Raw genomic sequence first — 22174 nt, 5'->3', positions numbered from 1 at the left:
GCAGGTGAAGCACGAACAAAATGTGGTGTCATCCGGTGACTCAGCTTGGAGGGATCCCTAAAGGGCATCCTGCCGACTGCAATGCGGGCTTGTCCTTCACAGGGGGGGGCTGTGCTTGCAATCCATGCAGAAGGAACACCACTGTTACATAAAGAGTAGCTGGACTGAAACCAAAAATAACTTCATTTAAAAAAAAAAAAAAAAGCTTAAAAAATATTCTAAAGATACACGATCCGATCCCATTTACTCCTGTCTTCACATGGTTTGACATTGTTGGATGGTGTACATGTCTCTGCATGGGTCCAGCTGTGAACAGCCCCTTGACTGGGACACAGGAGGTCTGCGGGTCCGAGTTCTGTTTCTGCATCTCCACTTCCTGCTCTGTGATCTTCAGTATCTTGCTTCACTTCTCTCTGTTCCTTTCCCATCCTTAGCCCTTTTAATGCAGCAAGGTGGAATAAACTCCCACAAAATAGAGTTGAATTTTAGTCCATAATAAATAAATAAGTAAATCCCAAAACGTGAAACATCATGAGCCAATTTAATTGTCTACTTTGGCCATTAAAATAATGTGGTTTTTTAATATTTTTTTTTAGTAAGTGTTTCCAATAATATAAATTGTATCAGAACCTAGTTCAGCTAAGTTTTGAAAAAGTTGGCAAGGATGGAGAATCCACAGCCTCTCTGCTCACCTGTTCCAGTGCTGCACCACACTTAAGGTGGAAAATATTTTACTGATGTTAAATCAGAAATTCCTTTGTTGCAGCTTTAACCTGTTGCCTCTGTTCCTTTTGCTGTGCACCTCTGAGAAGAGTCTGGCACCCTCTTCTCTACAATTCTGCTGTAGAGAATTGAATAAAATAGCAAAAAGAAATATTATAATTCATACAAAGCCTGAGTTTTCTTTCAAATCAAGGTATTTTAATAATTACAGTTACTTATCTTCCTTTTGGGGAACTGCATTAAAAATACAAAACATTATTAAAATCAATTTTTCAACTAGAGAATTTATATTCTGTGTCCCTGAAGGGGGACTCTTTGCTTGTGCTCGTATAGCATCTGCTTCTTCTTGTGCACTGCCTGCTTAGACTGAGCCACTTTTGATTTCTCTGCCTTGGGTTTGTCAGCCTCGGGTTTCACTGCTCTGCCCTTAGATGGGATCTTTGCCTTTTTTGGTTTGTCAGCTTTCATATTCTCTAGTCTCTTGATTGCTTTCTTGGCCATTGTGGTTGCCGGTTTCTTGGCTTTGCTCAGTATTTTCTTCAGAGCCAGAGCTATTCTGTGCTTCTTTGCAGTGCCTGCTAAGGGTCTGGTGCTTCTTGGTCTTTGCTGCTTTCTTGACTTCTTCTTGACTTTTTGCTGAGCTTTAGGGAGCGAGAAGCACCAAGTTCTCCTGTGCTGTCCTTGTCCAAGCTCCTCAGCCCCAGCCTGGTGCAGCTGTTTTTCTGATTTTCTTCTGCACTACTTCGACCAGTTCCCTTTTGGAGTGGTGAGATAAAATTAATTTGTGCTTCTTGGAGACAGGGCAATATAGAGTCAATCTGTGCTTCTCGGAGACAGGCATAACCCTCACAATCATCTACCACCACCCCCTGGAGACTGTAGGTTTGCAGCATTTGGATCCTACTGCCACTTTATCTGGCTTCTTTACAGATGCCTTACAAGCTGGAGCACACATGCAGCAGCAGCAGTTGTTTCAGACATGAAAACCAACTCACACAATGTCTTGACCAAGGTCTTGGTTTCATGCTGATGCACATATCAGCATGCTGTCTCTTGTAATGGGTGCCTTGTACCTACAAAATGTTTCCATGTTCAAAGCGTTCCTATGGGACTTATTGCTCTGACTGTTCCCCTGTAGCACTGAAGTCAGACTATCAAAAAATACACCCACTAGAAAATGCTTTACAGCTCACTATGACTCTTGTCTGGTACCCAAATGGCACAGAGCAGCTGCAGCAAGCAGTGTTTGCTATTATTGTGGATTAACTCAATTACAAATTAATCATGCTTTCTTCCACAGCCTAGTCCTAGCCTTGGGTTTTATCCTTGCTGTAGAAGAAGGGTTCAGAAGAGTTTCTTTTCATTGCATAACACACCTGAAAGAAAAAAAATGATGAGTAGTGAGTATAGTGATCACAGAGGATGTATTAATACATTTTTGACACAACAGAATACTAAAGACCATTTGGGGCTTACTCTATGCAAATGAGAAGTTTGGGCTTCAATTTAGCAATGAAGTTATTAGCTCTGTTTATGCCAATTTCACCACTGGAACTTAGTCCAAGAACTTCATGAAGGATGTACTGAGACCGAGGAAAAAGTAAAAATTCCTGTTGTTACTGGATCAGGCTTGGTCTGATGTTTAAAATAACCAGAAAACAGCTAAAAGTGTAGATTTTTACCTAATAGTGAGAATCTCATTAGTGAAAAGGAATAGTGTGTTTAGACTGGGGGATTGGACTAGATGACCTTTCAAGGTCCCTTCCAGCCCCTAACATTCTGTGATTCTGTGATTTTCTGTCTGGTGCAGGGTGAATTTAGTTGTTCCTGAGACTCTCTACACCATGGTCACAAGTACTTTTCCCCTCAGCTCTTCGTAAGCCCAGCACAATCATTACACCGTTTCTCTTAGCCCCATTGTCCATCAGCTGGTGTCTTTGTAGCTTCCTTTTGGTTTAGTTTAGGAAAGACATCTGCACTCTTCACAGTCTCTGCATGCTCATTCGCCATTTCTGTTCTCTGAGAGTTCCTAGCAGCACTGCTTCAGGGCAGGCTTTTACCTCTCCAGTCTGTGAGCTTCTTTTAGTCTTGTCAACTCTTTCCCAAAATGGGATTGTACCAAGCTAGCCCCTTTAAAGTAAATGTGCCTGTGCCCTACCCCTACCTGTATCCGTACAGAAAAGATAGAAGAGATGAGTGAACGTAGTGGCCCATTCCTGAGCACAGACTGGACAAATGGAAATTAACTAGTCATGTATGCGAATGCAAGGGCTCTATGTTTCAGTGAGACAGAGTTGCTTTGAGGCCATGCCTGAGCAGGCAGCAGAAACAATGCTACAAGCCTGTGTGTGTAAATCCATTGGGCACCAGTGAATTAAACTTTCTGATTATAATAATTCATAATCAGTAATTTCCCAGGGTCTTTGCTTTCCCTTCAGATTCTTCCTCTTCTTTCTCTCCTCTGCTTTCTAGGACCTTCTTCCAGCCTCTTTATTCAATCAGAATCCATGATTTTGGCTGGAACCCGAAAGGGTATTTTTAAGCTCTTTGAAATTAGCTGAGAAGTTCTCACACTCTTGGATACCTTCCCCTACCTTGGCAGCTAGCTCAAATGTTTCACAACTCTGACCTCACTGCTTTACAGCAGGAACTTGGGAGCCTCCCATGTAGTCATGGCTGAAGAAATACTGGTAATAGCAGTCTCTCATTCCCGTCCCATGGCCCAGAGCACTGGGCCCCCTGGAAGAGGACCAGGGTATCAGGGGCAGACCCTAACTCTACTCTCTGACATTCCATACTAGCATTAAGGAGTAGAGTTTAGTGGTGACACCCCACAAACTTTCTGGATGTGACCAATGATAAGAACATACGAGCAGATCTGAGCTCTAGGGGGAGTAAGAAAAGAACTAGCAAGGCTATCTTGAATCTTCTGAGAATACTCACTTTGTTCTTAAGAAAACTTTGTAAGATGCAAGAACACAGTTCATCAGGACCTCCAGCCAAGGAAAGTTTATAAAACTCCAGGGAAATCTCAACATATGACTGCAAGCCAAGGAACATGCAACATACTGCGCTTTAGTGAGCTCCCAAGCACTTCTACCACAGCCTCTCCCAGCAAAAGACTTCCTCAAAGAGAAAAGAGAAATTATTATCAGGATTACCCAGGTCCCAGGTGCAAGCTCTTTTTGCAGTGAGTAGCATGAACTGCAAAAACTGCACAAACAGGAGCTAATAAGAGATAACTTTGGTCTGCAAAACCATAACCACAGCGAGGAGGTGACTCTCATTGTGAAAAACTGCGGTGCAAAATAGAGTTTCTCCCCGTGACTAGCAGATGATTGCAGAGATACAGAGCCAGTAACTTCCACTAATGAGGGGGAAGATGTGGTTGGGAGCAGGGTCTGGGTGCCCATGCCAGCGGACTGAGCTGTAGAAGGATGGAATAACATTGGAATGCCACACGCAGCACCCTATGCAAAAAGAAAATGCTCTCCAGGTCTGTGCAGCACAAAGCCAAAAGCCAAGTCAGATAGGCAGGGCATGCCAGCGGCTGGAGCTGCATGCACTGCTGTGGGAAGCAGCAATGTGCAAGTAGCTCTGGTGGTACCTCCCCACCCAAAGCTCTCAGCATGGGGAGGGTGCATTCTGCTTTGATTGCAGACTCCGTGTTTTTCTTACTGTAAATGAGATAAGCTGCCAACCTTGTCACAGCCTTGAGCTAGTGAAGTCACATGAGGACATTTAGTGCATGTGCTTGGACTCTAATCGTATTTGTTACCTACATTTATGGTGGGGAAGCCATTCACTAGTTTCCAAACTCCTTAAACCAACCCAGACCCTTTCCTCCTTCAAGTGGTGGTCCCAGCAGGGGTCAGGCACTGGTTGCAACAGATGGAGCCGTTGCTGCCAAGTGATGTGGTGGGGGAATTAACACTGGTCAGAAAAAATATATGGGGTCACAAAAGCAGGATTAGGGTTCATTAGGTCCTACAAGGAGCCCAGGCTGGGCTAGTAGAGAGCTACAGGGCAGGAATGAGAGGCACATACAGGACTGCGGTTGAAAGATGTGTACTCAATTCAGTAGTTTCACCCTAATTTGCCTCATCCCCCAACACCAAAACAAACTTGACGGTGGAACAGAAATAAACTGTGAGTCAAGCCTCCAGGTAAAGGTTTTGCAGTATGAGCCTGGAAAGCCAAATTACTAGTAAAATGCATAATAAAGTGTGATTTTAGTGCGCACACACAGCAACCAGATGCCCTCAGTTCTGCATCAGCGGCATCATCTAGAATCCTGCAGCATGCAGTAGTGCACAAGGTGGGGATCAAGGTTTCATAAAACCACCCTCCCAGTGGTATTCCCACACACCCTTCATTCTTGCCTTCTCTCCCGCCCATTTCCTTCTCGTCACCTTGGATCCCTGCTCTCGTCTAACATAGCTGCCCCCTCAGAGGCACTAACCCATAGCGCTTTAGATTTGCACTTGCAGCTTCCCAGCACGCACGTACAGACACACACACCTCTTGGCCACGTCCACCCCAAGTGGACTTGGACACACATCCTCAGAGCTTTCGTATATCTCTGTGGTGCTGTATATTCCACACCACAAAAGGCAGCGCTTTGCCTCGCCACTGTTGAAACCTTCTCCCCAGGCACAGCACCAGATACATTGCAAGAAGAGTTGGCAGGTCTAGGAACAAGGATCTTTGCCCCATGGAGCAAGCTGCCTCCGCATCTCGTGCTGTTTTGTTTTTCACCTAGGATGGGAGCAATGGGAGTTTTTTGCCTGGCAGAACTGCCTGAAGAAGTGGACGACCTCTGTATTGGGTCTGTCTTTTACAACTGGGTGATGAGTCAGTGGAATGAACACAGAATGCAATGTAATGCACTTACAGTATCAGTGTCTTTATTTGCCAATGTCTGACTACAAGGAACTGCTCTTGCCCTGCTCGAGGTGTCTGTGCAAGTTTGTGTCCACGGTGCACCAGCACTTGTTGAGCAGAGAAAGTTTTTCTGGTTGAGGTTTTCGCTTGAGGCGAGGGGAAGCAGGTGGCTGCATTTCTTGTGCTCGGTATAAGATCTAACCAACTGGTGATGTTGGCGGTCGTTTCAAAATGTGATTTCTGAGCAAGGGGTGAATGGAAAAAATAAATATGTATTTATATCGATACACAACAGCACACAACTTCCTGTTGACTAAACAAGCAACTCCTCTTCTGCTTTTGGGCTAGGTAATTGCTTTTAATTATTCACCACATTTTTGCTCTCTGATTTCTTAGCTCTTTGCTTTCTGATTTCTTAGCTTCTTAGCTTTCTGAAACTTTAGTAACAGTGATGGTGATATTCCTCCTCTGCCCCTACAGTGCTCTTCAGTCTGCTAACCATTTCTACATTGTTCTCCTTTTAAGACAAAGAATAAACCCGTGAGTACAAGAAAGTTAAAGGGATGCTGGGGCATCCTTCTCGAATCCTGATAAGCTGGAGTAGTGTCTTTTTCTAAGTAATACTCCAAACACACCAATACAGAGACCTTTCCTAGCCTTCCCCATTGGCCTTATTTAACTGACCTGAGCTTTAATCAGAAACACGGACGGAGTCATATTCTGCAAACTGTTTCTCTGTCCCAAACCAAGTTCCTTCTCCAAATAACTTTGCTTTGAACAGCAAGGAAGGAAATCCAGAGTGGCCAGAAGTGGCCAGAATCTCTTTTCATGTGTATAAGCTCCCATTCCAAATAGTCCCACCGTATGTTAAATTTGTCAATTTACAGCCGGTGACTAGCAGCTAGATCAGGGATCAGCAATGTTTCGCTAAATTTTTTTTTTTTTTTTACCAGATCAGAAGATCGGAGGTGACCTCTGCTAGTGAGAAAGAAAAGCTGCAGCTCCTGCCACTCCATAGGAGCTGAGGGTCCCTCTCAAGATATCACCCTAGACTTGCTACGAGACCCTGAAAATACATCCACCTGCTGGCTTTGACACCAACATGTTTCTGCTCTGGGAATTAGAGGTAGAAGCAGGGAATTGCTACTACTGCCTTTGGACATTCACACTGCCAGTGAGAGGGAGGCTGCTGTTCAAAAATAAGGGTGTTAGTCTGCATCATTGTTTTGACTTGCTAGCCCTTGCCAAAGAGCGACATAAAAATAACTCATCTATTCGTTCATACATTTTTTCTTTCTTATCTCTGGGCAGAGCATCAATATTTAAGGAAGAGCGCTGATGTTTTAAACCTTGAAGAATTAATTCCACTTACAGACAGAACCTGAGAAAGGATCTATTTAAACATTTCATGACAATCGGCATGTTAAACCTTTGAGAAAATCATTACCCACAAATGGGTTTATGGGGACAAGCAGGCTGGGCATGAAGACATTTTTCAGCTCCTTTAAATGAGAAAAAAAAATGGTAAAATTTTCTATAAATGTTTGGTTGTGAAAATTAGGAACTAGAACAAAATAAAGCCGAAGCTACCTTAACTTATCTGATGAAACATAAGCAGTTGTGATCTTAAGGAGTGCATTTCATGGGGTGTGTTGTTTTCTTACCTCCTTCTTTTTTTTTTTTTTTTTTTTAGATGTCCTGTGTAACGAACATCCCCTTTGCATTATTGAAAGGAAAAGAACAATATGAAAACATGACAAAATGACTCTGGGACTGACCTGGGAGATTTTTCACAAGGTACTGCTAGGGTAAAGGCTGAAAGGGGGCAACTGTTTTATTAGCTGGAGTGTGTCCTTTGAGTCTGTTACGTAGGATGGGGATTTGCAAGGGATGCAGGCTGTTCTGGCTTTGGTAAAGCCTTAGGAGCCAGATCCTCAAAGAGGATAATTGCCACTACTCTTGAGACCGATGCAGCTGCCAAAATGCGTCTGTTGAGCATGTGCCCTACTCCTGTGGAGTCAGGAAGACACCTCCCCAAGGAGTAGGACAGTCCAGCCCTGTACCTCCCAAGAGTTTTCCTTTTCCTGAAGTAAGCATTGCCGGCCGCACTGAAAGACAAGGTACTCTCAAAGTGCTGGGACATAGAGTAGTCTGCTCTGGTCTGGCAACTCGTCTCTCCTTTTCACGTTTTTGCATATACTGGTTTCACACAGTCCTAGCGTGCTGAAAGCCAGTAAAATTAATAAGTAAATCAAGCAAAGAAAAAACGAAGAACTACCCTAGCATGAGGTAAACAAAAGGGCTGTAGCACTCTCAGCCATGCCCTACTTGGGGAAGAAATTGAGTGGAATAGCCCCACCACCACCTCCTCAGCGACCTTCCCTGGCTGAAGTTGCTCCCTGGCTGTCCTTCAGCCCTGCAGAAGGGATGGGCACCCTGGCAGCTGCTGGGGGGCGGCGGTGGAGCAGAACCTAGGAGGCAGAGAGCTCCGCTGGTGGAGCAAAGAGGGTATATGTCCTGAGGGCTTGACTGCACCTAGCCCTGAGCCTGCTGAGTGCAGGCACCTCTGCCACGAGATACCCAGCGCAGGGTTCTGGCACCTGACCCCACAGCCTGCTGCTTGCAGCAGCAGTTCCAGCTGTGATCAGTAGGATCGGGGCCTGAGTCATGCTCCACGGGTCTTTTGCATACAGCTTTGTGACTTGGGGGTTATGCCTGCTCCTTTCGTGCTGACACAGCCCAGCACCTGTGGCATTCAAGCATTACACTAGGGCCACACGCTCCGTTTCTGCTTACTACACCCATGCCTGTCCCACGAGCTAGGTCCCCCTCACCCTCAGCTTTGGTGCCGCCACGTGCTGCCAAGCAGCTGCTAGGACTTGCCAGAGGGAATGGAGGAGATTGCAGGGAGCGCACTAACAGTTTTGTGTTCCCTGAGCTCCTTCCCCCTGGACACGCAGCAGGCAGCACGCAGGGTGGCCGTGGCACTGGTGTAGACCAGCGTCATCATCTTCACGGCACAGCTGCATGAGCAAAGGCCCAGAGGGATAGTGTGGTTTTTGCCCACATTCACGTTAGTGGTACACAGCTCCCAGGCCCCCCTCTAACCACTAGACAATGCTTCCTGCCTTGTTATGTTATTGATATTAATTCAGCATAATTTTGCAGGCTGGGAGGACCCAATGGCAAGTGCAATGAGGGGAGGTGGCCAATGAGTGCAGAGCATCTTTCAGAACTGGTGCCCCTTCACACTTTAACCCTTTGCTCTTTGGCTCCTGCAGTTCCAGAGACCTTTCTAACTCCTCCCCTCACCACACCCCACCGAAATCTGGCAGGGGGTAGACAGTGGTGAATGAGGAGGGGTCATACAGGGCAGTCCACATTTCTGTGCACCGAGTCAGAGGACTGTGCAGACGGAGCCTGTGAGACGACCCCATCACCTGAGAGAGAACCTGACAGTCATGGACAGGTAAAATGAGTGCCTTCCGTTTCTTGCTGACAGAAGAAATCAGGGTCTTTCTCTTAGAATTAACCTGCTGTCCATTTGGTGCTTACTGTCCCTTTCCCTTTCTCTGTCTGACTCAGCGATCTAACTTCCCATCCTGTCCTTGCATCTCTCTGTCCCCACCACTCTTTCTCTCTATGACTGTCTACCACCCTCTATTATTTTCCCTTTCTGTCATTTCTCTTTCTCGTGACTATTGTCTGTTCCTTTTCATTCTCTTTTCTAGAAACAAACAAAAAAAACAAACAACAAAAAAGAAAGATGAACATTCAGATGCTATCTGCATAAGCATCTCGATCTCTGCCTACTCTTCTCTCTTTACACCTGTTCTCTATCATACATCAGATTTCTGCCTTATTATGTTTCTGCTGCTATCACCCTTGTGCTCCTAGGCACAGACTGTTCCAGCATTGGATTCCTCTACTTGCACTTCAATTATGCTGCAAGCTAATTACCACTAAAATCACTCTCCACTGTTGCATATCATTCACACTCTCAGGGGCCTTCACTCTGATTTCAGGACTGGATTCATGAATCTTTATTTGAAAGGAAGGTCTCTGCTCAGTCAAATTCTTCAGTGCCTGAGTATAATCACAGCTCCTGTGTGTTTGCTGCTTTCCTTTGAACTATGCAACAGCTATAGAAATTTCACATGTAACCAGCCCTTTGTGCCTAGCTGCAGATCTGCTCAGTTGCTCCCTGTAACACTTGTTCATTCATACTTCTCCTACCAGTCGTGTTCTGAAATCCTTCATGGTGAAAATCCCTGGGGATGGTCAGTTCCAGAGAGAAGGGAAAACAGGAACTGATGTAAATGAACATTTTTAGTTGCACATATGGCTTCTGTGACTCAAAATTTTCTTGCACTGTCTTTACTTTGTCCTGACACTGAAAAATAACCCAAGTGATCATTACTATATTTTCCTTTTTTTGGTGGTCATTTCGCATTCTTCATTGTTCTTTGCAACCACATTCGAAACCAGTGAATTGAGAAAAATTGAAAGATGTGAGGAAAAGGACAATGGGAAGGAAAATCAGAAATATTTTGAAAGCAAATACTTTTGTGCAAAATTAAAAAAAGAAAAAAGATAAAAGGGAAAGCCTGTTTTCCCTAAACTTTTGGTTGTGTTGAAAAGCATTTTTCCATGCAGGTTTTGATGAAATATCACCATAATTTTAATTGTTTTTCACCTGGCTTGTGTGGTTCTTCTACAAATGATTGCATTTTTCACCATTCCTCTGCTCTATTTTCTGCTGTTGTGCCATACGTACCCCAGCTAAGAGCTTTGCAACCCTCTGGCCTACCATACACCTGTGATTGTCTGGGCTATCCTATCTGAACCACCTGAGGATCTGTCACAGAAGAAGGGATGTCTGATCTCCAACACTTCTACAGGGAGGGAGAGTCTCCCCCACATCTGTCTGATAACACCCATCTAAAAGGGAGAAGCCTGAGACAAACCACTGGGCAATAGTTTTGTGAGTGGATGAATGGGATGTGTGGTGGTGGGTGTGCTTGTGTTAGAAAATATACACATATGTTCATAACTGCACACAGACAGGGAAGCAAGATGATATGAGGTGGTAGGAAATGAGGCTGCGCTAAGTGTGAGAGATACCAGTGTGAAACAAATGAAAAAAGTATGATGGAGAACATACAGTGCAAGAGAGAAAAATGGGCAGGGGAAACACACACGCAGTGTGAACTGTCAGAGAAAGGTGTGATGAAGTTCAGCAGGATCAGTATGTACTCTACTCCTGACAACTTGCAAGCCCAGCAGAGCAAGCCTGGGGCAGTGCTTACAGGGCAGACCTCCAAGAACTGCCTGGGGCTATTGATTTGCTGAATAACCTGCTCAGTAGGGATGCTTTGCACTTTGAGTGTGCACAGGACTCTGCAGGGCCTTGTGTTCTGTATGGACTTTCTTCTAGCAGGAGACATGCCACAGCTCACAAATGACCTACTCCTCTAGGAACTTGTGCGTATAAAGAATGGCATAAATAAATGTGTGTGTTTGTGCTCTTGTCTATGTGAGCAAGACAGGTAACTTTGCACTGCAAGCTGAGGGCCACATGGCAGGAAAGAGGATGTGTGCAAGTGAGTGGCTTGCATATCTGCAGGACAATCAGGCAGCAAGAATGCTTTGAGGGAAGAAAGTGACTCTCTGGCAACGCAGTGTCTCAGCTGGGAGTGCTAGAGGTGCACTGGGGAGGGCTAAATGACAGCAAAACACGTGCACAAAGTAACAAAAGGTAAAAGGGTGGCTGTGACTGTGAACTGGCACCTACGGTGCAATGACCATGTGTGAGGGTGCACAATGGAGACAAACCTCTGGAGGAGCAGAGAGGATGGCGCCTTTATCTGGAAGTTAACCACTCTGTTGTGCTCAGGTTTTGTGGTGACAATGGGAAATAAATGAAGGATGTTTGTATAAGAATTTTTCCTTGATGAGACTCTCAGATATAAACCAGGAAATTCCTAGCAAACCTAAATTCCCCTTTTCCACGCCTCACTGGAGACCTCCAGAAAACTCAGCTCTGTATCACTTACACTGCCCCTATCTCCCTGCTGAACACCAACCTACCAGAGGGAAAAGGTGACAAAGGATGTGATTATTTTTAACCCGTTCACTTCTGTTTTACATTGCTGTGGGGGAGGTGAATATCTTACCTCAGTGAACACAGCTGTTCTCATCTGCCTATGTACCTTCATTTGGCAGTAAGGCTTTTTGTTAATGTTCATGACTATTTTACCTTCCCCATGCTCCTGTTACCTCTCCCCAACAGGAGCTCTAGCATGGGAACCATCCTTTGCCGATCTCTGTGCTTGCCTAACATGGGAATGGTACTTGCCTCTGGAGATGTGTCAGCATACCTACCCTACTGTTTATTTCTGTCAGCTAGGATATGTCACCCTACCTTAGCTTCTAATCTCTAGCCCTGAACACTTTCAGACATGTTCTTCCTTTGGGCAACGCTGGGAAGAAACTCTGTCCAGTATTCTCTAAAGAGGCTTCAATTTGATCCTTCCTTTGACCCAATGGTTTTCAGGGTTTCAACAGCAGAAAGAATATATCTTAATGACTGAATTCCAGACCCTCCCATCTTCTGAGATCAACTCTTCTCAGGCACTTTCATCCTTTGCTCTTATTAGTGTCCATCTTTTGGATATTTGCAGATACTTTCACACTGCACTTAGCCATGGTTGCTGTTTGACTAATCATTACTAATTCACTTACTGTTTCCACTCGCTAGGTCACCTGCTTCATCCCCACAGTCACGTCTGCACCCTTTCCCTAACATATTGCATGCAAATTACTGGTGTTTTTCTCTCACTGAAGGGCCTGGACTTCATGGGGATATTTTTGTTGCTGAGCGCCTGACATAGACATGGCCAATTGCTGGCTGCAACGTGGGGCTAATGTAAATCGTCTCTTGTCTTCTCCTACAGTCTCCTGATGAAGAGGAAACTTTTCCTCTACAACTTCAAGAACCTGCGCTGGGCCAAGGGCCGTCGTGAAACCTACCTCTGTTATGTCGTGAAGCGCCGCGACAGTGCCACATCATGCTCCCTGGACTTTGGGTACCTGCGTAACAAGGTACAGGGAACACCCTGGCATCCTACTCTTATATCCATGCTGAGGTACATGCAGCTCATTTGCCTAGGGCAACAGGGAAAGAAGGGCTGCAAGAGGCAGCACCTGATCTGACACGTGTCCACAAGAATAGGCACTGCACCGGTACATAACATTTGGGGGATGCAGCCTCCAGGTAAATCTGTAACTCGTACTAGCTCAGACTGTACTGCTAGCAAGACATCTGTAGTCCCTGCTGCTTTATCAGTACCTCAGTTTTCCTTCCTAGCTCTCATAGGAGCCTCTTGTAGCGTATCCCTGCATTTTTCTAGCCAGCCTTCCACTCCGGTACCACTGTGCCCTCTTCCTCTGCGCGCTGACCATAAGGCCCGTCCCCCACCTTGTCCATCCTCCCCTCACATCCCACTCAGCTCACACCTTCTTCCTTGCCCCTCTTGCAGCCTTCTTCACCCCTGCCTCACGCTTTGCCCCTCTCCCTCTTTCCCTAAGATGGGCTGCCACGTGGAGGTTCTCTTCCTACGCTACATCTCAGCCTGGGACCTGGACCCAGGCCGCTGCTACCGCATCACCTGGTTCACCTCCTGGAGCCCCTGTTACGACTGCGCCCGACACGTGGCTGACTTCCTGCGCGCCTACCCCAACCTGACCCTGCGCATCTTCACTGCCCGCCTCTACTTCTGTGAGGACCGCAAGGCAGAGCCCGAGGGGCTACGGCGCCTGCATCGGGCTGGGGCCCAAATCGCCATCATGACCTTCAAAGGTAAGGTGGGCAGGGTGAAAGAAGACGACTGAAAGCTATGGAGGATTAGGGAGAAGGGAAGATGATCACGGGATATGATCATTTACTGAACCTAGGAAAGGTCAGTGTCTTCTCTGGGGCAGTCTTGAGCACTCTTTAACTCCCCTGTGCCTTGTACAGATTACTTCTACTGCTGGAACACATTTGTGGAGAACAGGGAAAAGACCTTCAAAGCCTGGGAAGGACTGCATGAAAACTCTGTCCATCTGTCCAGGAAACTCCGACGGATCCTCCTGGTGAGGACCAATTCTTCTCCTTCCAGTGTCTCTTCCCCTCAGTTTCTTCCTCTCTTCCTTGCTATAGTCCTGCTCTGCTCTTGCTGTCCAGCTGTGCCATTTGTCATTTCATTCTTTCCTGTGTCTTCACTTTTCATGTCCTTCATACCTCCTTCTCCCATCTTCCTTCATATCCCCTCTCATCCCTTCTTCCCTTCTTCCACCTCTCACCCCATCTCATGCCATTCTTTTCTCCTTCCCCATTTTTATGGTCTTCTGCTCACTTGATAACTGATCTATCACTTATATTTTGTTCTACAGCCATTGTATGAAGTAGATGATTTACGAGATGCCTTTAAAACTCTGGGACTTTGAAGCGAAAGTCATCAGCAATCAGAAGACTACAACAAACACTCAATCTTTGATTTTTCAACTCTTCCTTCACAACATGTCTTTCTCTTCTTCCCTCTTTCCATCTCTCTTCCTTCCAGCCCTGTGTCCAGAGATAAGACTATCCTTACTTTTTCATTTCAAAGGAAAATTAGGCTGATCTTCTGAAGACACATTCCCTGAGATTCACACCTCATCCATTGCTAGCTGGGAATATCTGGGACTGCAGTGACATTGCCAGGGAGTTATTTGCCCTTCCTTGGTCCCTTTAGAGCTAATTCAGGTGGCCCACTATATTGAGTTTTGGTTTTGGCTGCAAAGCTCTTTGTGTGGCTGTGTTCACTGGCATCACACTGATCTGCAAAAGTCACCAGGGCTTTGGGGAGCATGTCTTTTGCTCTTAGAGGTGCACTACACTGAGCTGCTCTGTATATGTCCTCCCTTGTGAAGTGGTTTATTTATCCTTCTGGATGTGGAGAGGAATGTGAAAACCATCAGCATTTAAGTGGTATAGCCTACACCTGAACAGCCAAATTGGCCAGTTATTGGAAAGCTCCACTGAGGGTATTGAACCAAGTCCTGGACAGCTCAGGCAGCTGAGCTTGAAAACCTTGCTTGAAGCCAGCAGATCTTATGAGTAGATTGTGTGCAGACCTGGGGCTTGTAATGCCTCCTGTCCAGAAAGGAGGGAGCTTCAGTAACTGTGGATCCAGGTTTTGTGCCCTATGACACATTGAAACTAGACAATAAAAACTTAAAATGAAAGCAAAAGATTTGCTAGCCAAAATTTTCAAGTGTGAGCTACAATTCTGGATGCCCAGCAAGATATATCCCATGCAGAAATCATAAGTCCACTCGATGACTGTTAACTACATTGAGAGCCATGACAGCTCTGTGCCAGGACTGACCAGTGTGTGGACCTCTCACGCAGCCAGGAAAGGAGCCTCCAAGGCACTTCACCACAGCAGTGTTTTTCCATCATATATCTACCAGAAAGCAAACTTCATTTCCACATTGCATAGTCCCTCAGACTTAATTTCTCATTCTTGTTGGATAAGACTGTGGCATTTTGGATGGTGTACTGGTGTCTACATCAGGCTCTACCTGTTTCTTGACATGCTGCAGGGAGGAGCACCACAGGTCTCGCTACTGGAATTCTTTCCATCCACTGAGCAGTTCTTCCTAGATCAGACCTGCACTATGCTCCCTCCCCAGCCAACTGTCCTCCGCTGGAGGCACCTTAACACTCCTACAGTACTCTGTCTTTACAGGCCTTTTATTGCCCATAATACAGCCATATATGGCTAGTTGGTGATAGGACTGAGAGCTGACCAGAAAAAAAAAAAAAACAACGGTTATGAGCAAAGCTATACAGCCTGTAGAAACCTTTTTTAGGGGGCAAAATCAATCCATTCTCCTGTCTGACAATCACTGTGTTTCCGTAATGGGACCCCATTAGCACCTGGTGCTGGAGACATAATCCTTACTAAGCTGAAGATGTTGGTTCATAGTACACAGCAACTCATCTCCAACCTTCCCACTACCTAAATTGCAGATGGATCGTCCTCTGCAGTCCAACCTCTTCAAGCTTTATTAGGGCTAACAGTGTGGTCCCATGCTCTGGAGGTGCTCTGCCATTTCCTTCATTATGGCTGTGAGTTCTCTGTTCCACCCTGTTCCTCTTCCTTGGTATGACTTCAGGTTCCCCTGTCACCCTTCCCAGTGCCTCCTCTGGTGACGGGCCAGCAGGAGGGCAGTGCACAGCTCTTCACCCACAGTGCCTCTTGCTCTGAGAGGTCAGAGCTCAGTGCAGCACAAACTTCGTAAAACTTCAGGCTCCTGAGGCACTCTCAGCTTGAGGAATTTGGACCAGGAATAGCAGTGAGAGCTCTTTGCAAAGCATTAATTTGCAAACATCGTGTTGTATATTTGTCTGATATGGTGCATATTATTTATATAAGTAAAGGTTTTACAAAAGAGCATTTGTTTTTGTCATCATTTTGGTACCACATGGGTGTGGCAAGTAGAAATTGACACAAAGAATTCACAAGTAGTTTATCCCTCAAGATTTCTGCAGAGAGAAACTGGCACTATCCTATTAGACTGTTTATCCTTTTCACTTGTAATTTTGAAGCTGTTGACAGTGTCAACCAGCAATCAAGGTCACAAAGAGTTCAGGCAATAGGTACTTTGGAAATACTAACAAATGTCAGTGATGTAAATGCTAAGGTTATTCAAGATACTTCATCCATTGATCCTCCACATCCTTGACTCCTAGTTGACCAAACTGGACACAGAAGTACTGAATCAACACACATTACAAACCAAGAGGAGGAGCAGAAGTGGGAAAAGGATTTCTGTGTTCCAGCTTCTGTTATTGGCCCATACAATACCATTGTCCTTTTGAATGAAATTGTTGCAGAGGTACTAGAAAAAGTAGCATTTTCTAAAGGAGCAGCTGAGACGCTGTTTTTGTTTAAATTCTGTCAAAAAAAAAAAGACGGAAAATATATTCTATAATTTTTGACATTGAAGTAAGGAAATTAGTGACATTACACAACAAGAGGATAAATGCAATGAGTAAATGCAAAGAAACATGTACTGCATCCCAAACTGATTCTTCTGAACCTAAGGCAGATTAAATAAGGAATAGACAGTTTAGCTAATCCATGTAGTTTATTTATAGGAATTTAGCTCTCCTGCAATACATATATACATATATTGAACTGCATTTTTTCTGTTTTTATATACTAATTCATATTACTTGCTAAAAAAATATTCCTTGAACTAGCATTATAAGTTAATTCAACCTCAAATGAATTAGGTGTGTCTGCCAAGAATAACTCCCTGGAGGATGACGTTAATGTAACATTACTTTTTTCAGCCTAAGAATGTTTTACTTGCTCTTTTGACTGTGTATATAGGGAACATTTCACTACTGCTTATACACTGTTGGGTATCACTTGTGTTTATAGCATATCCCTTATGGAGATAGTGGCTGTGCTATTCTAGGTCTCTTCCTCATTGGTATTCACCCAGGAAAAAGCTAAACCCTCAGGGGGATTGTGGGGATTATACCTCAGACACCATTGCATGAGCTGTGGGAAACAAGAGACATGTTTGTGATTTCTAGGAGGATTTTTCTTTCGGAGAATGTGGGCAACATGCAGAGCAAGGGACTGTGCTCTTGGTTGGTCCAGCATCTCATGGTTTGCAGTGATGAACAAGTCACAGGCTGCATCTGAGTAACTGTACGCTGCTGCCCCAAACCATGATTTCATGAGCGTGTCCGTCTCTGCATTCTTGTTACTCTCATCATAATAACTAAAGGTAAAATTAATGACAGAATCCTAAAGATTTCACAGCAAATCTGGCAGATATGTGAGCTCTCGCCAGGGCTGCCCTTCAGAAAACTCCCCATGACTGGGTATGCAAAGTTTTGGGTGCTTTTTCCATTCTTCACAAGGCACAGGGTGCTGCCCACATGCTGGGTGTAGCTCCTTCGTACTCACTGAATATTGAGCTTGTGTTTCCGTTCATGCAGATACCTGAGGGACCTTTTGGCAACCAGACACTTGGGATGCATCTAGTGTTACAGCAACTGACATTTGCTTTATCACCCAAGCAGCTGTGATGCAGAGACCACCCACTCTGTGAAAGCTCCAGCTCTGCAGAGAGATACCGGCTTGTTCTTTGATAATGTAGGAAAGAGGACAAACAGGGGATGGGATGGTTATTTGTACAGTGTGTAAATATGGGCATGGCTGCCATCTCCTGGTGCACGGGAGTATGTATGTGGCACATTGTAAGAGGGTGTTGGCTCGAGGGATATTGTTTCTTTCTTCAAATGGCTCCTGTACTCTGGCTCTTAAAAAAAAAAAATTAGAACATGTCCATTTAAAAGCAGGACATTTACATCATACCCACAGCTGCACACAGCATTACTCTGGGTCAGCACACAGAGTCCTTGGACATCACATTGCAATAATAAGAAACAGATTTCCATTAAACAATACAAAGACATGCTTCAGGCCCTTACAAATGCAAGAGGGGGTTCCAAAGCATGTCTCCCTGCTGCTTGCTCTCTGTGTCTCCTGCATGCTAATACATGAAAACCAGGACAGAAAGGGGTTTCAGGGTCATGGAGTCCAGTCCCCTGATACTTGCCCTGTCAAGGGTTTTTAGCCTAGATGTATTCATGTCCATCATTGTTCTTGAGGTCAAATAGTTTTTTCTCCCCTCCCTGATGCTGGCCCTTCAGTATTTCTATGGGCAAAAATGTCATTATTTAATCACATATGTATTAAATACTCGTGGTGATGGAAATCAGATTTGGTTCGCAGAATAAATGCTGAGGGGCTTGGCATGGAAGATATCATTTGTTCTGACAACTCTGGTAGGAATAAGCAAGCTTCTGAAGGGGAAGGAGAAAGTAGGTTGCTGCAAGAGCAAGAGCCAGAGTGGATGGGGAGAAGCCAAAGTATGGCAAGGATTTTGAAGGCTGCATTTGACTTTTAAATCTGTCATGCACTTCTGTGACTGGCAAGTTTTCCTTCAGGCTTCAGGTATAGCTAAAACACCGATGTTGTTGCTCCTATTGTCATCACTACTAAGCATACCAGTTGAAGGACTGATGTGGCTTTTGAAGGTCTGGAGTTAATATTACCTGGGGAGAGGTAATCTTCCTGTCTAATAGGGGCCTGTCTCCTCACACTGGTTAAGGCAGGTGGCACCAAAGTTCCAGGGCAGGGAGGATGTTTTCTCCATGCCGTAACCTTGTCATTAATCACAGTTTGTTGGAACCAGCCTACTCTATAAGCTGGAACAGTGTTTTTACTAGTCCAAAGTGACAGAGGATGAGATTAGATCAGATGTCTTCTGTGTTTATATCTATCAGTGTGGTGGACCCAGTCCTAGGCCCTAACATAATAATAAGAGCAGAGCAGTGATACAGTGGGTCACTCCAACAGTTGTTTCCAGTTAGACCAGAAAAAGTTTGTCCTTCTGCCTTTAGTGGGAAAGGCAGCACATTTTATAGAGAATTATGCACTCTGGCTAATTAATTAAATAATAATAATAATAATAATAATAATAATAATAATAGGCTATTCACTACAGTTAATCCTTCTGCTACTTCTGTGCATCTGAATGACGTGATAATACCCAGAGTTGACACCAGCAGTGGCAGAACTGTGACACTAGCTGACACTAGCAGTGTCAGAACATCCATCACATGGATGGGAAAGCCAGAGAGCTCTGCCTCATTGCACCCTCGTGCTGAGCTGTAGCAAGAGACTACCCCCAGCCAACTGTGTTTCAGGGAGGCTGAGGTGCCAGCCCATGATAATATTTATTTTGAAGTCCAGGTTCCACTTGCAGCATGTCACCATCTCTCACACTGCCCTGTTCATCATTTCTGCTTTCATCATGTGTTCTCTTGCTCCCTTAGTGATAGTCCTGCTTATTATGGGACCATCACCACTGAGAAGTTCTTGCCTAATGAACTAGGGCATGTCTCTGGCACACCTCTCAGACCACTTGTACTGGTGCAGGGCCACAGGGCCCTGTAATATTCCAGCTGGAGTTGTTACAGCCTCCATAAAATGTTGTCTCTGCTCCAAGATCTCTCTTGGCTCCAAGATCCCTCTTCTTTTCTTCTCTGAGCTCAGCAGTGTAGCCGCTTACACTTCAGAATGGGCTATTGAATAGTCAGAAACCACATTTGGCCTAGGAGGATTTGAAGAGAGCTGGAGCCTGGGACTGCATCGGGTGAGAAGTATTTCATCTTCTTACTTTGTTCTTCCCTAGGAGTTCACTTTCAGGAACGTTTGTTGCTGGACTTCTCTTTAGGGACTTCTCCTAGCAAGACTAGATTAGACTCTGTGAGAAGGTGGGACAAACAAGCAGTTGGGCAGAAAAACAGATAATTAGAGTGGACAACAGATGAAAGCATATTTTTAGGGGGGTGACAGTCAGAGAGGCAAAAATTCATCCATAGAGAGCTGGAAAGGGACATAAAGTAGGATATCCCTACACTGGCACACACTGCTCCCTGAAAATGTCCAAGGAACTAATGGACACTAGCTAATATTGCTCTGAGACATCATGGTGGAACAAGAGAGGGCCCAACAGCTTCCAAGATGTGTGTCCAGAACTCATCATGTTGCATAACCATCTCATATTCTTGCTAGTGCTGACCTACTATTATTAATACCCAAAACATTCTTCACTGTCCTGGTTAGAGTTAATTCACTGGCTGGGATAGAGTTAATTCTCTTCACTTTTAGTTTGTTATTTTTGTTTCTCACTTCTCTAGCTTGTTAGCAATCGGTAATAAATTTACCTAATCTCCTTATGCTGAGTTTGTTTTGCCCGTCATCATAATAGTTGAGTGATCTCCCCATCCTTACCTCAACCCTTGAGCCCTTTTCATCCTATTTTTCTCCCCCCTTTCCCTTTGAGGAGGGGGATTGAGAAAGCGGTTGTGGTGTAGCTCGGCTGCCAAGCTGAGTAACACACCCTGTTGCTGTTACAGGATTAGGATCAACTTTGGGCTGATATATGCCTTACTGGACTACAGAGCACGCAGAATAAAGTGGTTGGAGGGAAAACACAGCAACATATGCAGTCCAGGAGGTTCCTAGAATGCATTGATGATACCTTTTTCATCCAACAGAGAAGCCAACAAGGAGGGGCATTCTGCTGGACCTCATATTCACCAGGAATTAAGACCTTGTTGGTAATGTGAAGGTTAAAGGCAGCCTTGGCTGCAATTACCATGAGATGGTGAAGTACAGGATCCTGAGGGCAGAGAAGAGGGTAAAAAGCAAGCTCATAACCCTGATCTTCAGGAGAGCAGATGTCAGCCTCTTCAAATATCTGCTTGGAAAAGTCCCATGTGGTAAGGTTCTGGAAGGAAGAGGGGCCCAGGAAAGCTGGTTATTTATTCAAGGATCACCTCCTCCCAGCTCAAGAACAGTGCATCACAGCAAATGGGAAGTCAGGCAAAAATGCCAGGAGGCCTGCATGGATGAACAAGTTGTTCCTGGCCAAACTCAAACACAAAAAGGAAGCATATAGAGGTTGGAAGCAAGGACGGGCAACCCAGGAGGAATAGAGAAACATTATCTAGTCATCCAAGGATGAATTTTGAAAGCTAAAGCTCAAATGGATCTTATTAATGTATATAAATACCCGAAGGGAAAGTGCGAAGAAGATGGATCCTGGCTTTATTCAGTGGTGGTCAGCGACAGGACAAGAAGCAATAGGCACAAACTTATACAAAGAAGGTTCCCTCTGAACATTAGGAAAAACTTTTTTTACTATGAGTGTGACTGAGCATAGGTACAGGTTTCCCAGAAAGGCTGTAGAGTCTCCCTTCCTGGAGACCTTCAAAAGCCACCTGGACATGGTACTGGGAAGCTGGCTCTAGGTGCACCTGCTTGAACAAAGTGTTGGACCAGATGACCTCCAGAGGTCCCATCTAATCTCAGCCCTCCTGTGATACCATGATTCAGTGACATAGCCCTTGCTTCTGGACCAGCTAATCCCCTTCACTTAGTGCTCCTTACAAAAGGCCCCTGGTCTCTTCCTTGGGTCTTTGCAAACTAATTCTCTACCATCAACCTGCCTTCTCCTCTTAATTCAAATTCAGGTCTCATTTAATCTCCAGGCAACATCATCATCCTGCTCCAAGGATGTGGGCCATTCAATCTGCCTTCTTTCTCCAGAGAACTGGAGTTTTAAGTACACTGATCTCTGACCTTTTCTATGTCAAAGTCTGACTGCGTATTTATTCTGAGGTACCAAAAAATAATGACACCTGACAACATTTTTAGATTGTCATGTGAACTACCAATGTGTATGGAATTTCCACATTGCTATGGGTAAAGCCCTCTCAGTGTTATGCTAAGCTGTGAGCAGGATTCTCATAATGTTTCAGTAATTATGGCAAGAGATATGGATGAGTCTTCATTTAGGTGCTGCAGATTTTCTTAAAACTTGTTAATGAAGGGATTCCATTTTGTGCTGGCCACGCGTGCTATACACTGTATAGTTTTAT

The 22174-nt window shown here is 44.9% G+C and overlaps 1 protein-coding gene across 1 annotated transcript; it reads left to right on the top strand.

The window, feature by feature from the left end:
* The first annotated feature begins 8745 nt into the window (after positions 1 to 8745).
* On the top strand, positions 8746 to 16772 carry AICDA (activation induced cytidine deaminase). The gene is made up of 5 exons (XM_080577756.1): positions 8746 to 9076; positions 12564 to 12711; positions 13198 to 13468; positions 13628 to 13743; positions 14044 to 16772. Exons 1-5 carry the CDS (start codon positions 9069 to 9071, stop codon positions 14095 to 14097), a joined length of 597 nt encoding a protein of 198 aa, XP_080433882.1. The 5' UTR covers positions 8746 to 9068; the 3' UTR covers positions 14098 to 16772.
* Positions 16773 to 22174: the final 5402 nt, after the last annotated feature.

This window comes from Anser brachyrhynchus (assembly GCF_964034855.1).
Source record: "Anser brachyrhynchus genome assembly, chromosome: 1".
Taxonomy (NCBI): Eukaryota; Metazoa; Chordata; class Aves; order Anseriformes; family Anatidae; genus Anser; species Anser brachyrhynchus.
The sequence above is the reverse complement of the archived record's forward strand: the minus strand, read 5'-3'. Positions and strand labels throughout refer to the sequence as shown.